The sequence below is a fragment of the Scleropages formosus genome, chromosome 16, assembly GCF_900964775.1.
Source record: "Scleropages formosus chromosome 16, fSclFor1.1, whole genome shotgun sequence".
Classification (NCBI taxonomy): domain Eukaryota; kingdom Metazoa; phylum Chordata; class Actinopteri; order Osteoglossiformes; family Osteoglossidae; genus Scleropages; species Scleropages formosus.
The window spans coordinates 14,577,237-14,599,644 of NC_041821.1; the positions used below are offsets into that span (position 1 = coordinate 14,577,237).

The window sequence follows — 22,408 nt, forward strand, 5'->3', positions numbered from 1 at the left end:
GCGGTTCAGAAAATGTGTGTGTGTGTGTGTATATATATAAAAAATTGGTGGGAGGGTATCAGGATTTGTCTATCTTGTGTTTTATGCACCTGCTCGAACGATGAACCTCAGTGCAGCAAGTGGTAGGTAACAAACTAGGTTTAATTGAGTCACATGTCTGCAGCTATGTCTCTTTGTCTTAATGTAATGCATAAATTGTACTTTTGCTGAGATGTACATTTGATTTTGACAAAAGCGTCTGCTAAATGAATAAATGTAAATGTAAATGGGACATCTGGGCCAGGTAGGTACTGGTATCATCTGTGGTGTCAGACAAAAAGCAGAGGACAAAGATGAAATTAATAGAATTATAACTGCAAAGAACTTCCCAAAGATTTCTGCATCAGGGACAAGGACATTATTTCAAAATACCTTTGGTTGCTACCAGAAAATGTACCATAAATCTGAGGCAGAGTCGCGCAGCGAGCACCTGACCTGGGCTGTGGGGTTCGGTTGTCAATGGGTTTGAAAACATGGGAGTCTAGAGTTTACATGTTCTTAATGGATGACTTTCATATAAACTTGTAGAGAGAGAGAGAGAGTGTGTGTGTGTGTGTGTGTCGCACTACCCTGCTGTATAAAACTGTGAATGTGTGTTAGGCAGTTTAGTGCAGCACATCTACTCTCTGATCTAGCTGTGTGACTCAGCGTTGGCTAAGGTATGAGCTCAGTACACTACGCTGTTTCATGAGGATTTGGAGAGAAGTATTCGCTAAAAGAATCCTTTTGCTTCGCCTAAATAGAAATAAGCGAGTGAAAATACTGTTAAAAAGAGCGTGAGGCCGAAGCGCGGCCCGCGACGCGTACACACGATGCGGAAAGTACAGCGCAGACGCTCGTGCTGCCGTAACCCGAACCCGCGCGTCTTCGCAAGCTCCACGCCCCTCGGGCTCGCGGAAAGCACCGCGCGAAGCTCTGCCGAGAACCTCGCGACCGAGCAGGTGTTCGGTCGCGCGCGTCCGGGAAGCCAGGGCACGTGCCTCGCGGCGTCGGGGAGAGCAGAACCGCGGCAGCCGAACGAGGTAAAGAAGAGCGCGGGGTCGCGGCGGGGACGCGCTTGGCTTGTGCCGCAGCCCCGTTGCGTTGCGGACCCGGCCGAACCGAGCGGCTCAGCGCTACCCGGCGAGGGGCGTATGATACGCGTCGGCTCGGCGTGCCAACTAACTAACTTGGTCACTCACTGGCACTGCTGGTGCCGCTCACTTCAGCACTTTTTCGAGACTTTGGCGGATACTTGACAACTTGTGAGGAGTAACGTGTTACTTTTTTTGTCGTTTTGCTGCGAAATCCTCCTGGATCCTCCTCCTCGTTTCGCTGGGCTGAGAACGGGCTGAGGCGTTTTGTTTCATCACGACGCAGTCGTTACTTTTCGGAGCAAAAAAAAAAGGACAGCCAGATTACTGCTGTTACCGACGACTAGGAAACCTTTATCGTGAAATTAATAATGAAAAACACAGAGTATACTGGTTTCATCTGTTATGGTTATTAATTTATTAATATAAAATCAAACGAACGACGGCATCGAACCCGCTCTCTGTCACAAAGTTTCTGGATCGTTGAAGAGATGCAAATACAGTAAACCAGTGACGGAAATCTAGTCTCAAAAAAATGACGGCGTGTTTTCAAAACCGCTTTACGTTAAGCGACCAAAAATACTCCGCATCTTGATGAATTCGTGAAGTTGTAGCACGAAAATGTATAATAATCAGTGTTCATTCGGTGCGAGGCTGGAATGGAGCTTAGAACTGCTTGACTGAGCAAAATCTTTCGAGCTCCCTCCTCATATTCTTATTATTATTAATTTACACGTTACACACAGGCTGTGACACACACACACACACAAGAAGTTATATATTAAGAAGTTTATATATTTTATTACCGAACAGGCTCCTTCACTTTGGGTTGCAGTGAGAAGATCAAGTGCCTGTTGTTAATATAACTATTAGGAGCTGAATTCGGAATGTGTGCATGAGTTACGTGATGGATAAAAATGTTAAGGACAGATATTAAGTGCCTTCAGTTTTACCTGATGATGTGTAACAATACATATATACACACACACACAAATCAATCAAATCACCTTACCGTCACTTAGTTTGGCGCATTCTCCGCAGCTGTTCAGCATAAGTTACAATATTCTGACCACAGAAAGACACTGTGAACACCTGTACAGTAGACTTGGGGTTTTAAGACTTCTGGATGAGACCGCGGTCATCATTTTGACATTTTAAATACATCTTCTCATCCAGAAGATTTAAAACCCCAGTCAGCTGACACCGACCGCGGAAGCCCACGTGTTTTGACCTGTACGGTGTTTATGGTATTCACATAATGCAATGTGCGCAATATACATGTAGGACTCAAGATGTGCAGATGCAGTACACATGGGAGGTAGAGTGGGTTGTGCATGTGGTGGCATTATTGGAGTTCAACAGTCTGATGGCCTGCGAGAAGAAGCTGTCCCACAGCCTGCTGTGTAATTGTATATCAATAACATGTATGACATCCTCAGGGTGATGGAGAGCCACAGCCCTAGGATGGCAGAGCCCGGTGCCTGTCCTCTCCAGCCAGACCCCCACGTGCTTCACGAAAGCGTTGCACCTGTGGAGAACCCAGGTGAGGCCGGTGCAAATGGCTTGGGTCCGAGTGACTGGGTCCGCAGGGGCGAGGAGCCGCATCGTGCCAAACTGTGTGGCTACCTGGGCAAGCTGGGCGGACCCCTCAAGAGCTGGAAGTGCCGCTGGTTTGTGTACGAGGAGAAACAGTGCCAGCTGTTCTACTACCGAACTGCCCAGGACGTGAACCCTCTGGGTCGCATTGAGCTCGCCAGTGCCACTTTTGGATTCTCCCTCCAAGCAGAGGAGGCGGTGTTTCACATCCAGACCCCAGAGCGGGTCTTTGTCCTCAAGGTATGCTCATCGTAACCTGTCCTTTACTGCCACAGTCATAGAAGAAACAGGCAGCTTGCTATGTGTGTGGCTTTAAAAAAAAAAAAAGTTGTTAAATATGGACTATTCTTTGTTTTGCTGTGCTATGAAATACACTGGAAGCATTTTCCAAGCTATAATATTTTCAGAATATGCACTTGCCACATTCACGTGCTCTCATCTAGCGTATCCAAACAAGCTGTATCAGCGTACCATGTTGATAAGTCGACGGTGTATCTGTGGTAAGTCCTCCGGTATTAGGATTGTGCCATTTGAGATCCTATTTTTTCTTTCTTGGTTCAGCTGTAAACCTTTGTGTACTCTGGCTGAACCGGTTAACTATCGTTATATGGGACTCAACCCTTTGTCAACCCATATTTTGTTATCAGTTGTAGGAAAGCACTGTTTCATCCAGAAGATAACAGGCCTAAGCAAGTATGTATTAGTCAAGCTGGAAAGATGCGGGGAGATGAGAAACACGGGGACTTTCACAGTGAAACAACCCATACTGTAATAGTGAAACTGTGTTGACATTTTGGATCAGCTATGCTCAGTGAGCCCACTAACCTTCTGGCAGGTTATATCTGTTTAAACACACAGAGTGCATGACATGGATGGAATAACTTTTTTGAACACTGAGATACGGCTTTCATTTCTACATAGAGAATTAGCTTGACTTTAAGCCTAAATTTAATATTCCAAATTATGTTTCAAAAGTGACAAGTACTAACATTTATAGGTTATGGACCGATCCTTTGCAACAATGAAAAATTATGTCAAATGTGACTAACTTGATAACCAAGGATTTTTCAAAGGCCCACCTTACATTATGTTTCCATTTATTCATTTAGCAGGCATTCTCCAAAGCGATGTACATTTCAGAGAAAATACAATTTGTGCATTACATTAGGAGAAAGAGAGACATAGTTGCAGACATGTGATTCTTAAGTAGATTTAGTTTCTTTCTTTCCACTTTATGCACCGATGTTCATCGAACGAGTAGGTGCACAAAACTCCTTACAGAACCAAAAATTGGCTTGGTTTTTTTAATAATGCACCTGCAGTAGTATTTACTGTATCCACACTCTGAAAACCACAGTTTACCTTAGATGATGTGACTGACATGTACGGCTAATTAACTGGGTCCCCAACAAACGCCTACTGAGTCAGAGCTGTGAAAAACCGTCCTGTTATGGATCCATCAGGCAGTGCAGCAAAACAGATAAACCTATATTCGGTCAAATCAAAGTCAGGATGGAGTCAGATTTCTGTGCCTTTTCTGTAGGGATTTAGCAGAAGGGTGGGTGGGTTACCTTCTACTTATGAAACCAAACTGTCTTTTTATCTTTTTATCAACTTTTATTGGTCAAGGGCCACAGTCATCCAAGGGTCACATGTGAAAATCACGGCATGTGATATACACACGCACATTGACTGAAACTGCTTGTCCCATGCGGGGTCGCGGCAAGCCGGAGGCTAACCCGGGAGCACAGGGCGTAAGGCTGGAGGGGAAGGGGACGCACCCAGGACGGAGCACCAATTTGTCACAAGGCACCACAAGTGGGACTTGAACCCCAGACCCACCAGAGAGCAGGACCCGGTCAAGCCCGCTGTGCCACTGTACCCCCTGCACGTGATATACCGAATCTTAAATTTCTAAATCGAAAAATATAATTTAATTCTTTAATATGTTTTATTTTGTTGTATTGAGTGGTGGAGTGACCTTCCCCTGTCGCTCAGAACTGCGGAAACTGTCTATTTTCAAGAAGGGTCTGAAGACCCACCTTTTCCAGAAACACTTTGCCCAAGATCTCTCCAGCTCATTTCTGGGGTAACTGTTCACGCATCATAACTCCTTAAGCATCCCCAGATACAACCTTTATTCAGCCATTACTCTGGCATTGTGCTTGCTCATTTGTGTATCTTATAATATTTACAAAAAAAAAATGGTGGGAGGGTATCGGGATTTGTCTATCCTGTGTTTTATTCACTTAATCGAACGATGACCCTCGGTGCAGCAAGTGGTAGGGAACAAACTAGGTTTGCTTGAGACTCATGTCTCCAGCTGTGACTCCTTCTCTTAATGTAATGCATAAATTGTACTTTTGCTGAGATGTACGTCGCTTCGGACAAAAGCATCTGCTAAATGAATAAACGTAAATGTGGTGCGTGTGTGTCCAACTACAACTGCTATCATTTCATTCAATAGAATTTACAGTGTTTATGGAAGGTGTAGTGTATGTTAATAATTTGATAAATGTTCTTGCATCCACATCATGTGAAACAGTGCACCACATGCACACCTCTGGCCTCACATTGGAAAGCCCTGTTTTAGGAAATAAGGACTTGATAGCAGAGCTGGTTGCGGGTAGCAAACTGACAGTTTTAAGTACCTCTTCAATTAGTCTTTGTTCATGTTTGGAAAGGCCGTACCGGAACAACATTGTAGGAATTCTGGGAATTCGAGGTTACCTCATACATGATTCGTCAGTGGATCACGTCAGTGGATCACGTCAGTAAAGGAAACGAGAGTCTGCTGTTGCTATTGGCAAATTTAAGTGCAACTGATGTGTTTTGCTGCTCATTTCTAGCGTTGGAAAGCAATGGTATTGACAGATCATGTTGTCCTTGGACCAGTAAGCAATTCTTGTCACTCCCATTACAAATATCAACAGTAGCCACAAGCACGAGATGGGCAGAAACTTTAAGTATTTAACACACTGTGTCACTAGACGATGGACCTAATCCATCTCTTAAATAACCTCGATGTGTATAATTTCCTGAAATGATACAGTATCTAAAGACCAAGTTTACAGCTAAAGAATCCTCTTGAATTCCTGGCTTTCTTTCAAGATGGGTTCATTAGTGTCAAAGCAGACTCACAACATTTTTAAAATACTTTTTTGAGTGGGCCATAAAGAATGATATAGACGCTGCCTTTTGAGCAAGGGGATAATACCCGGAAAGTGTGTTCCTGGTGACAAAATGATGTGACTAGACGACTAGTCATTTTTGAATATCTGTATTTTAATTTCATCTCTGCTGTGAGCAAACAATGTGTTCTCAACATGGCCTTAATTTTTATGTGCTAAAGTACCACGTTTCATTGTAGCCTTGTTGCAGCCTGACATTGATTAGTCTGCTATTAAACGCCTGTTTTGAAACACCTTCACAGCTGTCATTGGTACTGATACAAAACATTGAATATTTTAATAACCTGGAAAATGCAAAAAAATTCAGTCAAATAGAGAGGCCCATTCAGTTTGCTCTTCTTCAAGAGCATGCTAAATAAAGTGAGTTTCTGTAGCCATTTTGTAACAAATGGTGTAACACTGTAATGTGAAAGGACATCAGTTCAATTCAGTTTATTTTTATAGAGTGCTCTTCTCATGCAGCGACACAGAGCGCTTTAACACAGGCATAAGGCAAGAAAATCAAATGCATAAGATAAGAAACAAAGAAGACAGTTGACTACTGACTACCATAATATAGTACTTTTATAGAGCTATAAGTAAGCCTACTGACCACGGAGGAAAGGAACAAAAACTCCCAACTGAAAATCAAGGGAGAAGAAAAACTCTGGGGGTCTGAGGGCCAGTGGTTGCCCACCCCTCCTGGGCATTCTAGATTAAGTAACAATTCTAAGCCAGTTAACAAGTAATAATGATATTGTTGCTATATGGAATTTTGAATCCCCAGCTCAGTATGGTACGTCTCTATGGTAACGAAAATGACATTCCATCCCATGATTGGTGATACAGCAGTGTGAAGGGAGGTATTTGTTTTGCAGGCTGTGAGTCGTGACGCCATGATGTACTGGTTACAGCAGCTACAGCTGAAGCGCTGGCAGCACAGGGACCCAGCAGAGGAGCCTGTGCAGGCATGTGGGCTCACCGGCCTGGGAGGAGAGCATGTGTCCAGCCATGGCCATGGTAAGACTGGCCTGTGCGGTGACCTCACAACCATCTCCAAGTACAGACTGCAGATTGTAGTCCCTTGCCACTGCCTCTCTGATTCAGGAAAACGTACTGTTTTTAGCTGCATTCAAAACTATCCCCCGATTCTTTGGCTTTGATGATGGTGTTTTATGTTGCATTATAGTGTGTAAATGCTATTACAAGTTGTAGAATATTTGCAATCACATAACTCAGAAAACTGTCTGTATGCTTTTAGTAGTTTTTTTTCTGGAGAAATGATTGGAAGTCAAACTGCTGCCTGAAAATATGTCATTCAATGTGGAAGTTCCTACAATTATTAAAACATATTGAATGACCTGTTTTGATGTTGTGGCACGTAGAGTGTACCTCTAAAAATACACTAATAAAATACAACGTAATAGATAAGACACAAGATAATGTCAATGAACAAAATATGCTGCTTCTAGCCGTTTGCATGCAGCATTTCCTGTATGTCTGATGAAACTCCTCAGTGGAGCCTTCATAATATAGACCTTCTTATACCCTGTAGGCACCAAATGTTATATGTGTAAAAACATATTGTAAACTACTGTTTAGTAACTTTATATTTTTCAGTCAGATGCTCTTTAAATAATTTTGTTCCAGCACGTAGTATACTGTAAAGTTTTACTTTTGGTGTAGGGGACAAGGTGAGCTTATCATACAATTTCTGTGCAGATAAATAACCACATTCCACTATGTGGTTTACGGTTACATTTATGTTAATGCACTTGGCAGACACTTTTCTCAAAAGCAATCTGCAACTTGGAGTAAACAGTGTATTTCATAGCAGGCAGAGGGCTTAGATACATATACACGGTGACTGAAGCACAGGTTTTGTTCAGTACAGCCGTTTAGGTATGTGCAAAATCTACATACAAATAGGAAAACGGATAAAAAGTACCAGGTTGTGAAAGGCTAACTTACAAAAGTCTCAGCAGCTCGGGAGGGAAATGGCAGCGAAAGGGGTGAGCTTTGAGAGACCCTTATTACATTTATTGATTTGCCAGACACTTTCCCACAAAGTGATGTAGAACGCAGTAAATCAAATGTGCACTTCACAACACATGAGAGACAGAAATGCCAGCATACATTACATAAACAGCTATATACAGAATTAAAAGCAAGTTTTCTTTTTAAAAAAAAAAAAAATCTCTATGGAGTGCTAGTGTTTTCTGCATCCCACTATTTGATAAGTTGTTATGCCCCTGTCTTACAAGGGCTTCAGCTGGCGACTTTCAGATTGTAAGTACTATAGTAACCATTATACTGTAGTAACTGATTTAATCGTGAAACGTGATGGAACTAGAGGCTCTACACTGTACTGAATGTTTTTTTTTTTTTTTTTTTTTCTTTTCATTTCTAATGATGACTGTCCCAGAGTGTTATCCTTATATTGTCTCTTGAATATTTACCTAGCACTTGTACCAAAATGAAACATTTATTTTACCATAGTGTCCATTATCAGTGTCCAGGATCAGTGAAAATGCTTATGGTAGTATTGCATAAGTTTATCACACTGTTAGTGTTTTTTTTTTTTAACAGTGTTTTTACAGTATTACCCTGCAGCTCATATGAAGTGAGGGGAAATATCTTGTTAGAAGTATGGCAAAGTATTAGCCAGGTAGAAGCTGCCAGTTCTGTAGGTTTATTGAGATGAAATACTATGTAGACCTTAAATATGGAGGTATTGGTAGCACATTTAAATTACTTTTGTTTATTGGAAAGGAAGTGCAATGCTTCCATATCGGTCAGCATGTTAAAAGTGTAACCCTGGCCTGTAGGTTTAGAATGTAGGGTAGAATTTCCCAGATTTATGAAATATGGGGGGCGGGGTGTTTCAGGTAAGACCTGCTGGGAAATGTGCTGGGAAATGTGTTGAAAAATGTGGCCACACCCCTATATGTACGCTAATGTACACGAAGCCTGGATGCAAGGCAGAAGTCTTTGAGATTAAGTCAGCATTGGTCTTCGAGCCTCACAAAACTGAAAGGGATTGCTCTTTTCCTACAAACTTCATAGGGGCAAAGAAACAAAGAAACGTGGGAGCGGTTCCTCTCTCTTTGTAAAGGTTGTTGCAGCCGTGAACCCTGAGCAACGAACCGCCGCGCTGAAGATAAGATGCAGTGTAGAACGTCGTCGCAGAAACTTGCTTTCTGTTTTACGTGAAGGCCCAAGATCATATAAGAAGCCTCCTGTGTGAGATTACAGAAAAGGATTGTGGTGAAAGTTTAAGCAGAACTTCCTGCTGCAGCTTCTCAGATTGAGGTAGTTTGGAATGACACTAGCCTGGGGAGAACTGGTTTGTGGCAAATTGATCATGTTGCATCTTGTTCACTGCTAAGTTTTGGAATTTGCCATGAAACAAAGCATTCTAGTTTTCTCTTTCATAATGTGGGGATACTGTACTTTGGTGATGACTGTACAAGCCAGTGCGTGGTACCAGAATCTGGCCATGGCTATCCTTTCGCTCTGACGTATGCTTCCCAGTTTGCTGCCTGCTTTATTTTGTGCTTTCCGAGACTTGTGATTCATCTCCCCAAGGTGGCTGCTATTGTCCTAATAGTTCTGCTGGCTTCCTCTGCGTTCACAGTTTATTTTAAGTGCTGTCATGCAGCAATATAGAGAAAATGCACACTAGGCTGTTGCTTGAAAAGTAGCTGGAAGTGATATGGAGCCTTGCAGGAAGCCCTGGGCACCAAACCGCTGGACAGGAAGCTGTGCTGCTGACTGCTCGTGCTGCTGACTGCTCATGCTGCTTTCCTTCCTTTGTAAGAATCTTGGCGCACGTTCTAGATGCTATCTTCCGACTCTGTCCCACTGCAGCTTTAACGCCAGTAGTTATCGTTGTTCATTTCTTACCGTCCTTACATTTTTCTTTAAAAAATTTTCCTGTTTTTTTTTTTTTTCTCCTCCCCCGCAGAATATACTATAGACTTTGCTCGAAGTCTGTGGGAACAGATCTATTAATCTGGATTGTTCTCTGTACAAAAACAAAGGCCTTTCAGTCTGCTGAATGTGGATCTAAGTGTGGACAGTACTACCTTGCAGGGGGCATAGTGGTTAGAGCTGCAACATTTAGCCTCAAAGGATTCAGGTTTGAATCCTTTCTTCTGCTTTAGTGCTCGTTCAAGGTTCTTGCCTTTAGCTGCTCCAGTACAAATTATCCGGCTGTATAAATAGGTAGATCGTTGTAAGCAGCCTAACAGTGTTAGACACTGTGGAGGAGAACATCAGGTAAGTGATAGATAAATGTCAATGTTGATTAATAATTGATGAGTGGAACAATTTACATTGTGTGTGTTTTGCCACACTGAAGATGAGCTTGGTTTGTCATCACACTTTCAGTTTTCAAAGGCTGAAACACAACTATGAAACTGGAAGGTCACTGCTGTTCGCATTTGTTTTCTACTACAGATGGTGTGACAAATCATCTGTCTAAAATGAAAGTAAGTGGTTTTAGTACAGCTGGTAGTGTAGCACGTAAAGCTGCTACCTTTGGACCCAAAGTCCCCCCCCCAGCTGTAGTATCCTTGAGCAAAGAACTTATCCTAAAATTGCTCCAGTAGAATTATGCAGCTGTATAAATGGGTAAATAATTCTAAGTACCTTAACATTGTAAGTCGCTTTAGAGAAAAGCATGAGCTAAATGAATAAATGTAAATGTAGTATCATTCCACACACCAGGCAGATGTGTGTTTTCAGGAGACTGCCATGATCTTAACAGCGGACTTGCTGTCAACACTTAACCCCCCAGCCATGGCTCGTGGTAGAGTGGAGACATTATATTCCTTTTAAGGAGACCTTCCCTTGTTCTTCCATGTCAGGACTCATCCCTAATGTATTTCAGTCTTGTATCCATATGGACACACCTTAGTCAGGAAACAAGGCTGTCTGTTACCATATTAAGAATGTTAAGTAGCAACTGCCGTAAATCAATTTGTGCCGAAATTGATGCACAAATTGTATTTTCTATAAGATGTACGTCGCTTTGAAGAAAAGTGTCTGCCAAATGAATAAATGTAAATGTAAATCAGTCCTACCCTGCATGTACTCTAAAGGTGATGCAACAATATTCTTCATGTTACCTGGGGAATCTAGTGCCAGGTTGATGCTGAGAGTTCCACAATCAAACCGGTTGTAATGATACCTGAGGATTACAGTTCCTAAGCAAAAAAAAAAAAAAAAAAAAGTTTTGTGCTGCAGAAGGGATTGATCCCACATGGCTTTTCTGCTCTGGATCTACAGATGTCTTCCTGCCCATTGTGAAGACCCCGCCAGGGCTTGTGGGAGAAGAAGCGGCAAATCTACCGGCACCAAAGTCACAGTCGACTTTAAGCAATGTCTCCTTCAAGCACCCGCTTACAGAGATCCAGTAAGTGTATATATACATACATATGTGTGTGTGTGTATATATTATATATATAAATACACACACACACACACAGACAGATTCACATGGTTTGTGTTCTTTTCATTGTAGGGATTTGACATTAGCTTTTATTATAGTGCAGTAAATGATTTTACAGCCCTACTACAATAAAGCTGAGGCATACAAAAAGCAAAAATATTTTTCATTCATTTTTAAAGAAGTTGGCTTACTGCAAAAAAGGCATTTTGCATTGTGAGGTGATCCCAAAGGGTTTGTTTTCCAGTGTTTTCAATGTATGGTCATTTTGACAGATGTTTTCTTGTTTGTGTCAGCACTGATTCCTCAGTTGTAGTCTATTGACAAGGGAAGAGGATCATTGGATTTCAGTGTCGCGTAGCATGCCATGCAATATTAATGAGAATATGAATTCCCTATCTGTGTGAGATGGCGGTATGTCACGGTTTTTTTTTTTTTTTTTTTTTTTTCCCCCTTTTCCAAATATAGCAAAGTCTGTCCCTGTGCAATTACCAGGTTTAATACTAACCAGTGTGTTCAGTTTACTGAAATTGGATTACTTTCATATGACTTGTATTTATGGCTTTATACTCAGGGTTACCATTAATGTTAATTAGTTATTGTGGTTGTTGTTGCTGCCAAACAGGGCAGATCCTTGAAACATAATATCCTTTTCAGACTCTGCTGGGTAAAGGAAAACAATGAAGTTTTCAGTTCCTGCAGTTCTCTAGTTTTGGAAGATGGGATCTGTGTAACCATGGTCCTGCGAACAGTCTCTCCTGAGTTTGTCATTGCTCTGTAATAGGTGTCGTCTTGGCCTTTGCTTGGTCTGTAATTGGTTTGTCATTGGTCTGTAATTGCTGCTTAATAGCCCTATTTGGTCTTTGTTCTGTTATTCATTTATAATCAGTCTATATATGGTGTTTGGTCTTTTTTTTTTTTTTTATCAGGAACTCTGTGCACAACTTGTGCAGACACCGCTCTCAGGATCTGAGCCGCAGTGTCTTCTGCTCAGAACAGTCTACAGCTCTCTCCAGTTCAGGGTCTCCCGTGCTGATGAGCGAGGATGCAGTTGGTATGTCCAGCTGATGCGTGGTTAGACCCTGGCATCTTATACACACTCATACCAGGGCACAGCTGCCACTGTCACTCAAATGAAAATGGCAAAACATGGAGGAGTGAGGTCTGGTTAGAGGACAGAGGAAGTGGAGTAAATGAACTCAGTTGTCTTTTGGCTGTGTAATCCCTTCCAGCACCAACAGCACCTGCCACCACCCCTGGGCCTTTGGCTGATCCAGGCCGGGAGTCACCATGGGAGGAGCCCTCGCTTACTGTGCAGAGGAGCGGTAGTCCTGTCCCCATGACAGCAGAGGTGCAGCAGGTCTCCCTTGACAAAGAGCTCTCACTCCTCCAGCAGAAGGTGCTCAGTCCAGCTGAGGAGGCCAAGGCAGAAAAGGTAGGGTGATAAGAACAGATTCTTAACCTGTCACCAGTCTAGGAAGAGATGATTCACTGTCATTATAAATCTCCATGCCTCTGTTGAGCTCATCACTCCTGACAAGTGGCCCCAATACTCTTTCACCTAGTCGAGAACAGAGGGAATGTCACAGCTGAGCTGCTGGGAGAAACAAAGCAGTTGTGTTGTCTAAACAGTAAACTATACTTGTACCAAACAGGAGAGAACTAAATAGTCCCACTGCATAAAATGACACAGCAACTGAAAAATGTATATTTTGCACATTTGAATCATTGTTTATCTTTACAATTTTTTTAAAGTAGGTGATATTCACTGTGATCATATATAACAATTTTACGGAAGACTTCTGAAACTTTGATTTCTTCTATATCAGAACCCATTTATTGTATCCCTTTCATCATGCAGTATTTGGTGTTTTGTGCTGTAAGCAGTGTCTGCCAGCAGCAGAGGAATGGGACAAATCACCTGGGGACCAGTCGGATAGCAGTATGCAAGAGCTGCAGGAACAGCTGGTTTTGCGGGATGCACGCATCGTTCAGCTGGAGGAGCATGTACAGCTGATGATGGAGAAGAACCAAGCCAAGCAGGAAGTGATTCTCAGGCTTTCTGAACAGGTGGCTGAGTGCTTGGCTGACCCCGGGCGCAAACTCACCAGCACTATGGGTGCTCGGACCTTCCGACAGCTCCAGGAAGAAGTGGAGCAACTCAAGGTGAGACGAGAATAGTGTTTGAGATGGTGACTGAGACAATACAGGAGGAGGCAGTGAAGCAGGCCAAAGGGAAGTGAGGAAGACAATGATGAGGATGGTATTGGGGGAACCCTCCAGAAGGAGGTGGTGCAGCACGGTACAAGGAGTGGACTATATGTGAGATGGTCAGTAGAATATCTGGGAACTACTACAGTGTTTACGAATACTAAGTAACACACTGAGTAAGGACATGGACTTACACATCAAAGAGGCCTTGGGCCAGCTAATAGTAGATTTAAGGCTGAATACGTTATTGCCATCTTTCTTGATGGAGAACACGTCCCTAGAAAGAGCAGCAAATCAAGAGACACATTTGTTTTGTGATGTGTCGGGGACATAGTCTGAATGTTTTTCTGGGGAAAATTAACAGTTGGTAAAGAACTTTAGTACCTTGCTCAAGAGGGTCCAGAGGCAGCAGCAAATTGAATGATCTGTATTACAGTAATCTGGATTCAAATCTGTCTGACTGTCAACTGCTAAATAGTTACAGCATACATATAGATGGAAAAAGTTTTGCACCTGAATACCCAAAATATCATTCCTTGCATGATTCTGGAGTAATATGATATATATGTCATTTTTTAAAACATATATGATAGGAAAGAAATGACTTGGTATAGAAAACACATACTAGGATTTTTATTGTGATATGCAAAGATCAAAGTTGAAGACCAAAGGAAGATAAAATAAATTTTACCTCAAAGGAAGCTGACTATTCATAAGTCATAATGTACGATTATACATTTTCTTAGTTTAAAAGGGTGATGACAGTATTTTGTGTGTTATATTTGTTAAGGGTAATGAAACTGATAGGCCAGAGACACTGCAATATCCAAATGCCATAGTGAGCATAGATTTTAGGTTTGTGTGTTTGCATTTATATGTGGTCCCAACTCGTCACATTAGTCAGTCATCAACATGAATTATGGAAAGTGATTTTAAAACTTCTTAATCTGCTGCTTATCCTCCCCTGTGCCCTGGCAGGATGATATTGAGGCCTACAAAATTCAGAACAAATTCCTTAACTCGGAGATCTACCAGCTGACCAAACTGTGGAGGAACAGCTCTGAGCAGGAGAAGAGCCTGATGAAGAAGGTAGATTGCCCACCACACAGGTCACTCAGGGTGATCTCAGTGTTTAGTGGATTGTAAGCATGCAGCAATTTCTCAGACCCAATACTTAAGCCTGCACTGTTATTTGAAGAACTAAAACAAAAAAATAAAGCCCTTTGAAGACTTGAGCTATTTCACCATGTATTTTAATGGAATATCGTGATTTTGTGGGAAGGCAACGGGACTGATAATAAATGTCAATAACTATGAATTTTACCACTGCGATTGGACTGCTGTCCTATCCAAGTTGTACCTAGAGGATAAAGAGATTCTAGTATTTATTTTTTTTGGTTTATTAAGCCAAGTTGTTTAGTGTGGCTGAAATGGACATGGAGTTTAAAAACTGGATGGTTGTATCTTTTGCTTCAATCCATTGAAAGAATATAAAAATGTATCAGTGAGTTATGAGTTGGCTTTGGATAATAGCCTGCACTATATTAATATTAAGAATAAAAAAAGGCATGAGTTGTGTCCCTGCGAGATTCACAGTACTCTCTGCACTGCAGTGTGCACTCCTGGAGGCCAAGTGCTGTCAGATGGAGGGCCGCTACCTGGGTGTCCTGAAGCAGCTACAGGAGAATGGGAGCCTGGGTGTCCAGCAGAAAGATCTGGTAAACAGACTGATCCAGGATGAGCTGCAGGAGGATATGGTGGACACCATCAAGCTCCATCCCAACAGGTAGTGAGCTGCTATCTGGCTGCCTACCATCATCCATAGATCCCACTAGTTGACCCAGCCTTCTGAGAATTCCAGGCAAAATACGATATGGTAAATGGAACGTGAGAAGAACCATCTCCAATCACTTATACAAAGTAGAAGGAGTGGTTGACTTTTGCCATGACTTAGCACTTGTAATTGCTGAAGCATTGCTTTACAGATGTCACTCTCTGCTCACTCTTTATAAATGTTCCCGGCCCATTTTCTGTCCAGGTCTCAGTTCCTTTAAATGACTGGCGCTGGGTTACATTCCCTCTAAAGCAACAAATAAACAATGTACCTAGACTGCATGGCGCACAAACTTGTTTTGTTGAAAAGATCTGATAACGCCTTACACTTGTGAGCAAAAACTATGTGCGGTGATCCCCCACAGAATTTGCTTCCTCATGCTACACGCAGGGAGTTGTGGGGGGGGGGAAAAAGGAAGAGGAAATGATTTGTCTACTTTTTGTGCCCACACAGTGAATACGATGAGTATGGCTTCAAGCTCATCCAGGACTATGATGTTGAGGACATGAAGCTGTTAGCCAAGATCCATGCCCTGGAGATCCGCTCCCATAACCTGCTGGAGCAGGAGGCTGGGGACAAGCAACGACTAAGCCGCTGGGCTCAGTATGTGGGCAAGAGGCCCTTGGGTGAGCTGGTGCCTTCACCGGAACTGAAGGCGCTGCTACGTGGTGGTGTGCCCCGGCAGTACCGGGCTAGTATGTGGCGCTGTGTGGTGCGGGCCCGTACACAATCCCTTCGCGAGCGCCACCCGGAGCGCTATCGTGAGCTCTGTGGAAAAGGCCAGGCCTCGCAGCACCCAGCTGCTCGACAAATTCTGCTGGACCTGCACCGAACACTCACCAGCAACCAGCACTTCTCCTCTCCCTCCAGCCCCACACTGGAGCAGCTCCACCGCATTTTGTTAGCCTTCTCTTGGCAGAACCCTTCCATTGGTTACTGTCAGGGTCTTAACAGGTAGAGTACTACGCTCCAGAGAGCTTTGGTGAGATCAGTAGTATGATGGCCTCACCGGGTCATGAACTGCTGTCAACAGGGTCTCAATAAGAGCCTTACTACTGATAGGAACTCTACGTGGAGAATAGTGCTGGCACTTCGAGAGCAGTGTTGGCCGGCACAGTAGTACATCTTGAATGGGTGCGTTAATGTTGTCGACAGAGCCTCAAGAAGAGCTGTACCACTGTCAAGGCCAGCAACTAGCCTCAGAAGTTACCATGGTACTGTCAAGGCCAAAACAAGTACCACTGTACTGGCAGGGACTCAACAGGTACAAGACTATTTTAAACAAGAGGTTAAAAGAAAAAAAGTACAGTACTACTCCCACGGATTCAAAAGATACTACTGTGGGGACTGTAATAAATATTGTAGACACGATTTTTCTGCCTCGCTCAGAAATCAGGAGTTTAAACTGTGTTACGAGTGAAAATAGACAGGAAATAGTCAATTTTGTGGGCAATTTTGTCATATCAGTTGTATGCATCTGTAATTGTCTACGGGACAGTAATGATTTACCCATTTATAGGCTGGGTTATTTTTGCTGGCAATGTAAATTGTAGAATTTCTAGGAAAGGTAAAATTTTTACTTTTTTTCTGGTAGCCTATATTTCTTTTTCCAATAAGAAAGACCTGTGGTTATAATTGAAGCCATGCTCCACCCATGCTTGTCAAAACGTTTTGTTTGGGGACATTAGTATTCCCACAATGCAGCACTTTCTGTACCATTTTCAAGAAATATCCTCAGCAGACTAGAGCTTTATTGTCACAAATATTCTCCGAAGCTTATATGTACATGTAACATTTGTTACTTTGGACTTTTGGATCACAATAAACAGCCCAGAAGTGTATACATTACCACTGCCCTTAAAATGACCTTGGAGTGAGTTATCCAGTGTATAGGACTGCATTTTACTGTGTGGTCTAGACTGGTTTGATTCCACTTTACGGTGCTTAAAGTGACAAGTTTAGACATTGGCCCCTTTTTCAGGTGAATAACGAGGGAATAAATTTGTGTTACGCACCTGAGACTCAGACTAGCAAACTTTTGATCAAAGGTCTGTTTTCTTATTCACTGTTCTGCCACCTGCCCTATATTGTTTGTGAGGAGCTCGCAGTTTTTCCAGCTCCTGTCAGTGCAGGTGTAACCTCTCCAGAACTTCAGTGTTTATGAAAAGGAGGTCGCCCTGCATGGGGTTCGAACTGCACGGGGTGCGTGACGAGGACAAGGTGGTTGCTTGACCGTCTTGCGTCTGTCTGTACACGCGTACAGTGTGTGAGGAGAAGGTCAACGCACATAACGCCTCTTAGCTTCTAGCTGTACGGATAGGATGGAGAGTAGTGAGGTGGATGAAGGTCACTGTGATCCACTGTGTTGGAAGTGCGGTGATTTGTTGGCTACTGAAAAGGATGTGCTTGACTGTGTTGTACGGGGTGTAACCTCCAATTCCCTGGTCTCTCCTGCAGACTGGCGGCCATTGCCCTGTTGGTGCTTCAGAATGAGGAAGATGCCTTCTGGTGCCTCGTGGCTATTGTGGAGACCATCATGCCCAAGGACTATTACAGCAAAAGCCTCACAGCCTCCCAGGTGTGTGAGTGATGACAGGCAGCCAACACCTTCAAAGAGAACTGACAAAATGTAAAGCGGGTGTTTTACACTCATTTTTTACTCATGGGGGGTACGGTGGCGCGGCGGATTTGGCCGGGGCCTGCTGTGTGGCGGGTCTGGGGTTCGAATCCTGCTTGGAGTGCCTTGTGATGGACTGGCGTCCCATCCTGGGTGTGTCCCCTCCCCCTCCAGCCTTGCTCCCTGTTTTGCCGGGTTGGGCTCCGGTTTGCCGCGACCCTACTTGGAACAAGCGGTTGTAGGGATGGGTGTGTGTGTGTGTGTGTGCGTGCGCGCGCATATTACTCCTATTCCAGGAAAGCCACCTAGATCCCAAAAACACTAACAGCAATGAGCAGTAGGTGGTGTAGTAGTTAGAGCTGCTACCTTTAACTTGGAGGTTGCCGATTTGAATCGCACCTCCTGCTGTAGTATCCTTGAGCAATGTACTTACCCTGAATTGATACGGTAAAAATGACCCAGCTGTATAAATTTGTAAACAAATGTCGGTAACGTTGTAAGTCACTTTGGAAAGGAGTGTCCGGTAGGTGAGTAAATATAAGCAACAATTGAGCCAAGATAAATACGGCAACAAGTTCCCTGATACCGTGGGGGAAAAAAACTTAATGAAATCTGAGTATCGACTGAGAATGCCGCTTTTTTCAAAATTTCTCATGAAGAAGGTGACGTTAACTGTAGTTAATTTCATCACTGCTCCATTTAGGTATGAATGCTTTACTTGGCTTTCACAATCACTTAAATCCCCATAAAATATCTGCTGTTTAATGGGTCAGGACCACAGAATTGTCGCATCTCATAATTTCTTCTGGTGTATGGAATGTATTCATGTTCATGTATGCAAGTTTTGTGTCTGTACATCAGATTGAAGAAACTCTGTCCTGTGTGAACTGTCCTGGCGCGCTGCCAATGCAGGCTGATCAGCGGGTGCTGAAGGAACTCGTAGCAGAGAAGTTGCCCCGACTGGCGGTCCACTTCGAGGAGTACGGTGTAGATGTGTCCCTCATCACCTTCAACTGGTTCCTGGTGGTCTTTGTGGAAGACCTGGCTAGCAAGATTCTGCTGTGTGTCTGGGATGCCTTCCTTTACGAGGGCACAAAGGTGTGTGTGACGGGGTGGGGTTGGGGAGGCTAACCCTCATCCGAGGGCCGGGATCAGGCAGCGGGGCAGGCTTAGAGTAGGATCACATCCATGTGTACTGAAATAAGAAATGTTCTTTTTCCTGTGCCCAACTCAGCTCCTTTCTATCTTTTGAATCAGATGTCTTCTTCAATTGCTTTTCTTATGTGTAGTCAGCTGTGGTGTCTTAGAAACCAGACAGCAACTGTCATTCATTCACATTCAGAACTCAGTAACATTAGATGGAAACAGTTGTTTTGGTCTGGTTCTTCATCACCTCAGTATTTGCTGTAGGACTGGAGTTTGTTTCAGAAATGGTAGAGAAGACTGATGGTGTTTGTAGCTTGGATTGTTGACCCAGTATAAAGACTGACAATCAAACCTGCATTACAAACATTGAGCACTGATGATGTCACCTCAACTAGTGATGAAACATTTGCAGTCTGAATGAGAAGCTCAGCGAACACCTGGACATCTGGTTTGTTTGTTTTCGGACTCTTCCAGGTGCTGTTCCGGTACGCACTGGCCCTCTTCAAGTATAAAGAGGAGGACATTTTAAAGATCCACGACAAAGTGGAAATCTACCAGTACCTCCGCTTCTTCACTAGAACCATCTCGGACTGCAGGTAACAGGTCGCTTTTCACGAGGGCAGAACCTTCGACTGACCTTTGTAGAACCGACTACCACTTTTTGTTGGCTAAGGCCTGGAATCTAAAGTGAAGTTCGTTCGGCAGGCTTTTTATCGAGCAGGAAACGCGCAACGCTTCCATTTCTGTCCCATGTAAGCTTTAATTAGTCCCTCTGCATAAGGTGGATGTTATTGTTCCTCCTGGGGAAATGATTTTCTCTCAGGCTTATCAAGGTCCTCCTTGCAGCCCCATCTTACTGCCTGCAGATCACGAGAAGCTATTTTTGTGGTGCTAGGCAGACGACATCATAAATAATTCACCGGCTGCAGGCGGTGGAGGAGCGCGCTCAGCACACGTGGGAGGACGTGCCACCGTAACAGACACCATTCCTCCGCTCCGAGTGCTCTACCGGCTCTGCACCCACTGCCTTATGCCGCTTTTGATTCCTTCACTTATTCTCACGCTGCCAAGTTGCACCTTAGCTGCTGTTGTACTGCGGGGCAGGGTCACTCTTTCTTTCTATATAGCATGCCTCTCTCGGGTTAAGCGTAATTCTTAGAACAGAAGCCTGTTAGAGATATCCATAGGATCAGCTGCAGCATGGAGGCAGTAGCGTGTGCCCAGAGTTCATTTGCAGTCAGTGGCAGCGTGCCCTTCCAAGGTGAAGGTTTTACAGCCTGAAGATGAGCTGTAATCACGGTTGCCGTGTAGAATATGGATGATACCACCTGGCCTCTGGTCTCCACCTGCAAGTATGCTCAGTGTAAAAACCCACAGAAAAAATAAAATAATGGAGCAATTAAACTTCAGTTTATTGTCTGGGTAATAAGGGGGAAAAGGCCTGTATTTTAGCCATATGGCATAACTTCTCTAATAAAAGTAAAATAGATAAATGTTGAATTTGGATTCTAAAGTGGTTGTCTGGCATTAGCAGAACAAAAAGTTCAATTCTTAGCTTTCTGGTTCACAGTGTGACACTCACCCACCCCTCACAGGAAGCTGACCAACATCGCCTTCGTGCACATGAACCCTTTTCCCATGAAGCTTCTGCGGAATCGTCGCGCCTACCACCTGGAGCGGCTGGAGGCTGAGCTGCATGAGCTGGAACGCATTCAGGAGGAGTTTGCCAGCGAGAGCGCGGAGAGCAAAGACAAGGACCTGAGTGCTAGCCTCAGTGACGAAGAAGAGGACCTGTAGTCAGTCTGGGAGCTCTGCCCTAAAATGGTTTGGATGTTGGATGGGCACCGTCAGATTGCTCAGTGCCATCATCGCCCTTGTGCTTTTTCACAGAACAAGGGAACAGGATGGAAAAGATTGAGTTTTCCGAAAAAAGACGAGATGAAGTACGTACAGAAAGGCATAACCTGATTCCCAGTTGTACAAATTCCTGACGTGATCCCTAGGAAGGCTTCGCTGAGGCCAAGTAGGTAAATCCATGACATTGAATGTAGGCTGGTTGACCAGGTAGCACAGCGCTGGTGCCTCACAGTGCCTGAGCTGCAGGGTTAGGTGTGGGTTTCCTCCCACAGTCCAAAGATGTATTTCAGATAGACTGGTGATTTTAAACTGCCTGCAGTGTGTGATTGCTCTGTGGTAGGCTTGTGCGGCATTCACAGTGTACCTTACCCGATATACCGTGATTCTAGGACAGTGACCCTGTACTGGAACATCTTTATCGATAATGAATGAATGTGGACTCTGCCACTAGAGGGCAGCATGTTTGTGACCCTCATCTCTGTCAGTCTGGGTATGACAGAACTCTGACAAATGTGTTGCTGGTTCCCTCACAGTGCCATCCTCCGTACTTCTTGTAAGGCTACACAGCCTGGGGCTCTGAAACACTATTGGGCTGCTAGTCTCAGCTGTCATTGCCAGATGTAACACCTGTAAAGCTGTACAGTCAGTTGTCTTTTAGCAGAACACTGCTTTGATGCTCATGGTATTCTTCAGCTAGTCCTGTTATCCTCCTAGTTATCTTTAACTAGCACCTGATGTATTACAGTAGGTTACAATATACATGTCTACAGGTGCTTAGTTCTAATAAGAATTGAATAAAGTTGTAAAGTAAAAGTTGTCTGTCTTTTATTTGAAATAATTCTGGAGTTTAGATTTGAGCTGTCACATTTAGCCTGCCAACTAGCTAATAACACCCCCGGTGGCTTGTTGCAGTCCTCATTGTAAGTTGTGAAGTAGCACCAGCTGGGACTTACGCTGAATTTAACCCCATATGTATGGTCAGGCAGCTCAGAGATGACAGTAAACAATGTTTCAAAGTTCCTTTTTATTACTTTAATACAAAATATACATAAATCATAGCTATATAAAATTAAGGGGAAAACTCCAGTTATAAACTTGTTGCATTTGGTGCTTATAGTCCAACAGCAGACAAATGAACTGATTTGTCTGCTTCATGAGCATTTCCCATGATCTGGTACGGAAGTAATTTCCTCTATTGCCCAGGAATATAAATCCATATTGAAGCAGCAGCATCTTACAGATACTGTTTTAAAAAAAGAGCTTTCTAGACATGTATTTGCTTATTTTCACAATCACCAAAGGCTATCATAAAAGAAAGATTATACCCCTCATTTCCCAATGCTATTTTGCTAAAAATCAAAACCCAGCACTGATTGCCTCAATTATGCATAGAGGTGAATAAAATCATCTTTT

General features: G+C 43.4%; 1 protein-coding gene across 5 annotated transcripts; it reads left to right on the forward strand.

Moving 5' to 3' along the window:
- The first annotated feature begins 655 nt into the window (after positions 1 to 655).
- Positions 656 to 21,879, forward strand: LOC108925929 (TBC1 domain family member 2A-like). 5 transcript variants are annotated; one of them, XM_018738296.2, is made up of 14 exons: positions 656 to 698; positions 2,552 to 2,948; positions 6,757 to 6,898; positions 11,171 to 11,297; positions 12,260 to 12,384; positions 12,563 to 12,765; positions 13,215 to 13,496; positions 14,520 to 14,630; positions 15,155 to 15,327; positions 15,829 to 16,329; positions 17,833 to 17,953; positions 18,905 to 19,090; positions 19,613 to 19,734; positions 20,734 to 21,879. In XM_018738296.2, the coding sequence occupies exons 2-14, from the start codon at positions 2,556 to 2,558 to the stop codon at positions 20,933 to 20,935; spliced, it is 2,688 nt and encodes an 895-aa protein (XP_018593812.2). In that variant the 5' UTR covers positions 656 to 698; positions 2,552 to 2,555; the 3' UTR covers positions 20,936 to 21,879. The 5 variants fall into 5 exon arrangements, with proteins under 5 accessions (XP_018593812.2, XP_029114980.1, XP_029114981.1 ...); XM_029259147.1 differs by lacking the exon at positions 656 to 698 and adding an exon at positions 886 to 1,061 and having other exon boundaries at positions 20,734 to 21,876; XM_029259148.1 differs by lacking the exon at positions 656 to 698 and adding an exon at positions 886 to 1,061 and having other exon boundaries at positions 13,218 to 13,496; positions 20,734 to 21,876.
- The last annotated feature ends 529 nt before the right edge of the window (positions 21,880 to 22,408 follow it).

Coding starts and splice junctions, on each gene's coding strand:
- LOC108925929 (XM_018738296.2), top strand. CDS start 2,556: ATGGAGAGCCACAGCCCTAGGATGGCAGAGCCCGGTGCCTGTCCTCTC. Junction 6,899..11,170: donor TGTGTCCAGCCATGGCCATG/GTAAGACTGGCC, acceptor CTGGATCTACAG/ATGTCTTCCTGCCCATTGTG. Junction 15,328..15,828: donor ATCAAGCTCCATCCCAACAG/GTAGTGAGCTGC, acceptor GTGCCCACACAG/TGAATACGATGAGTATGGCT.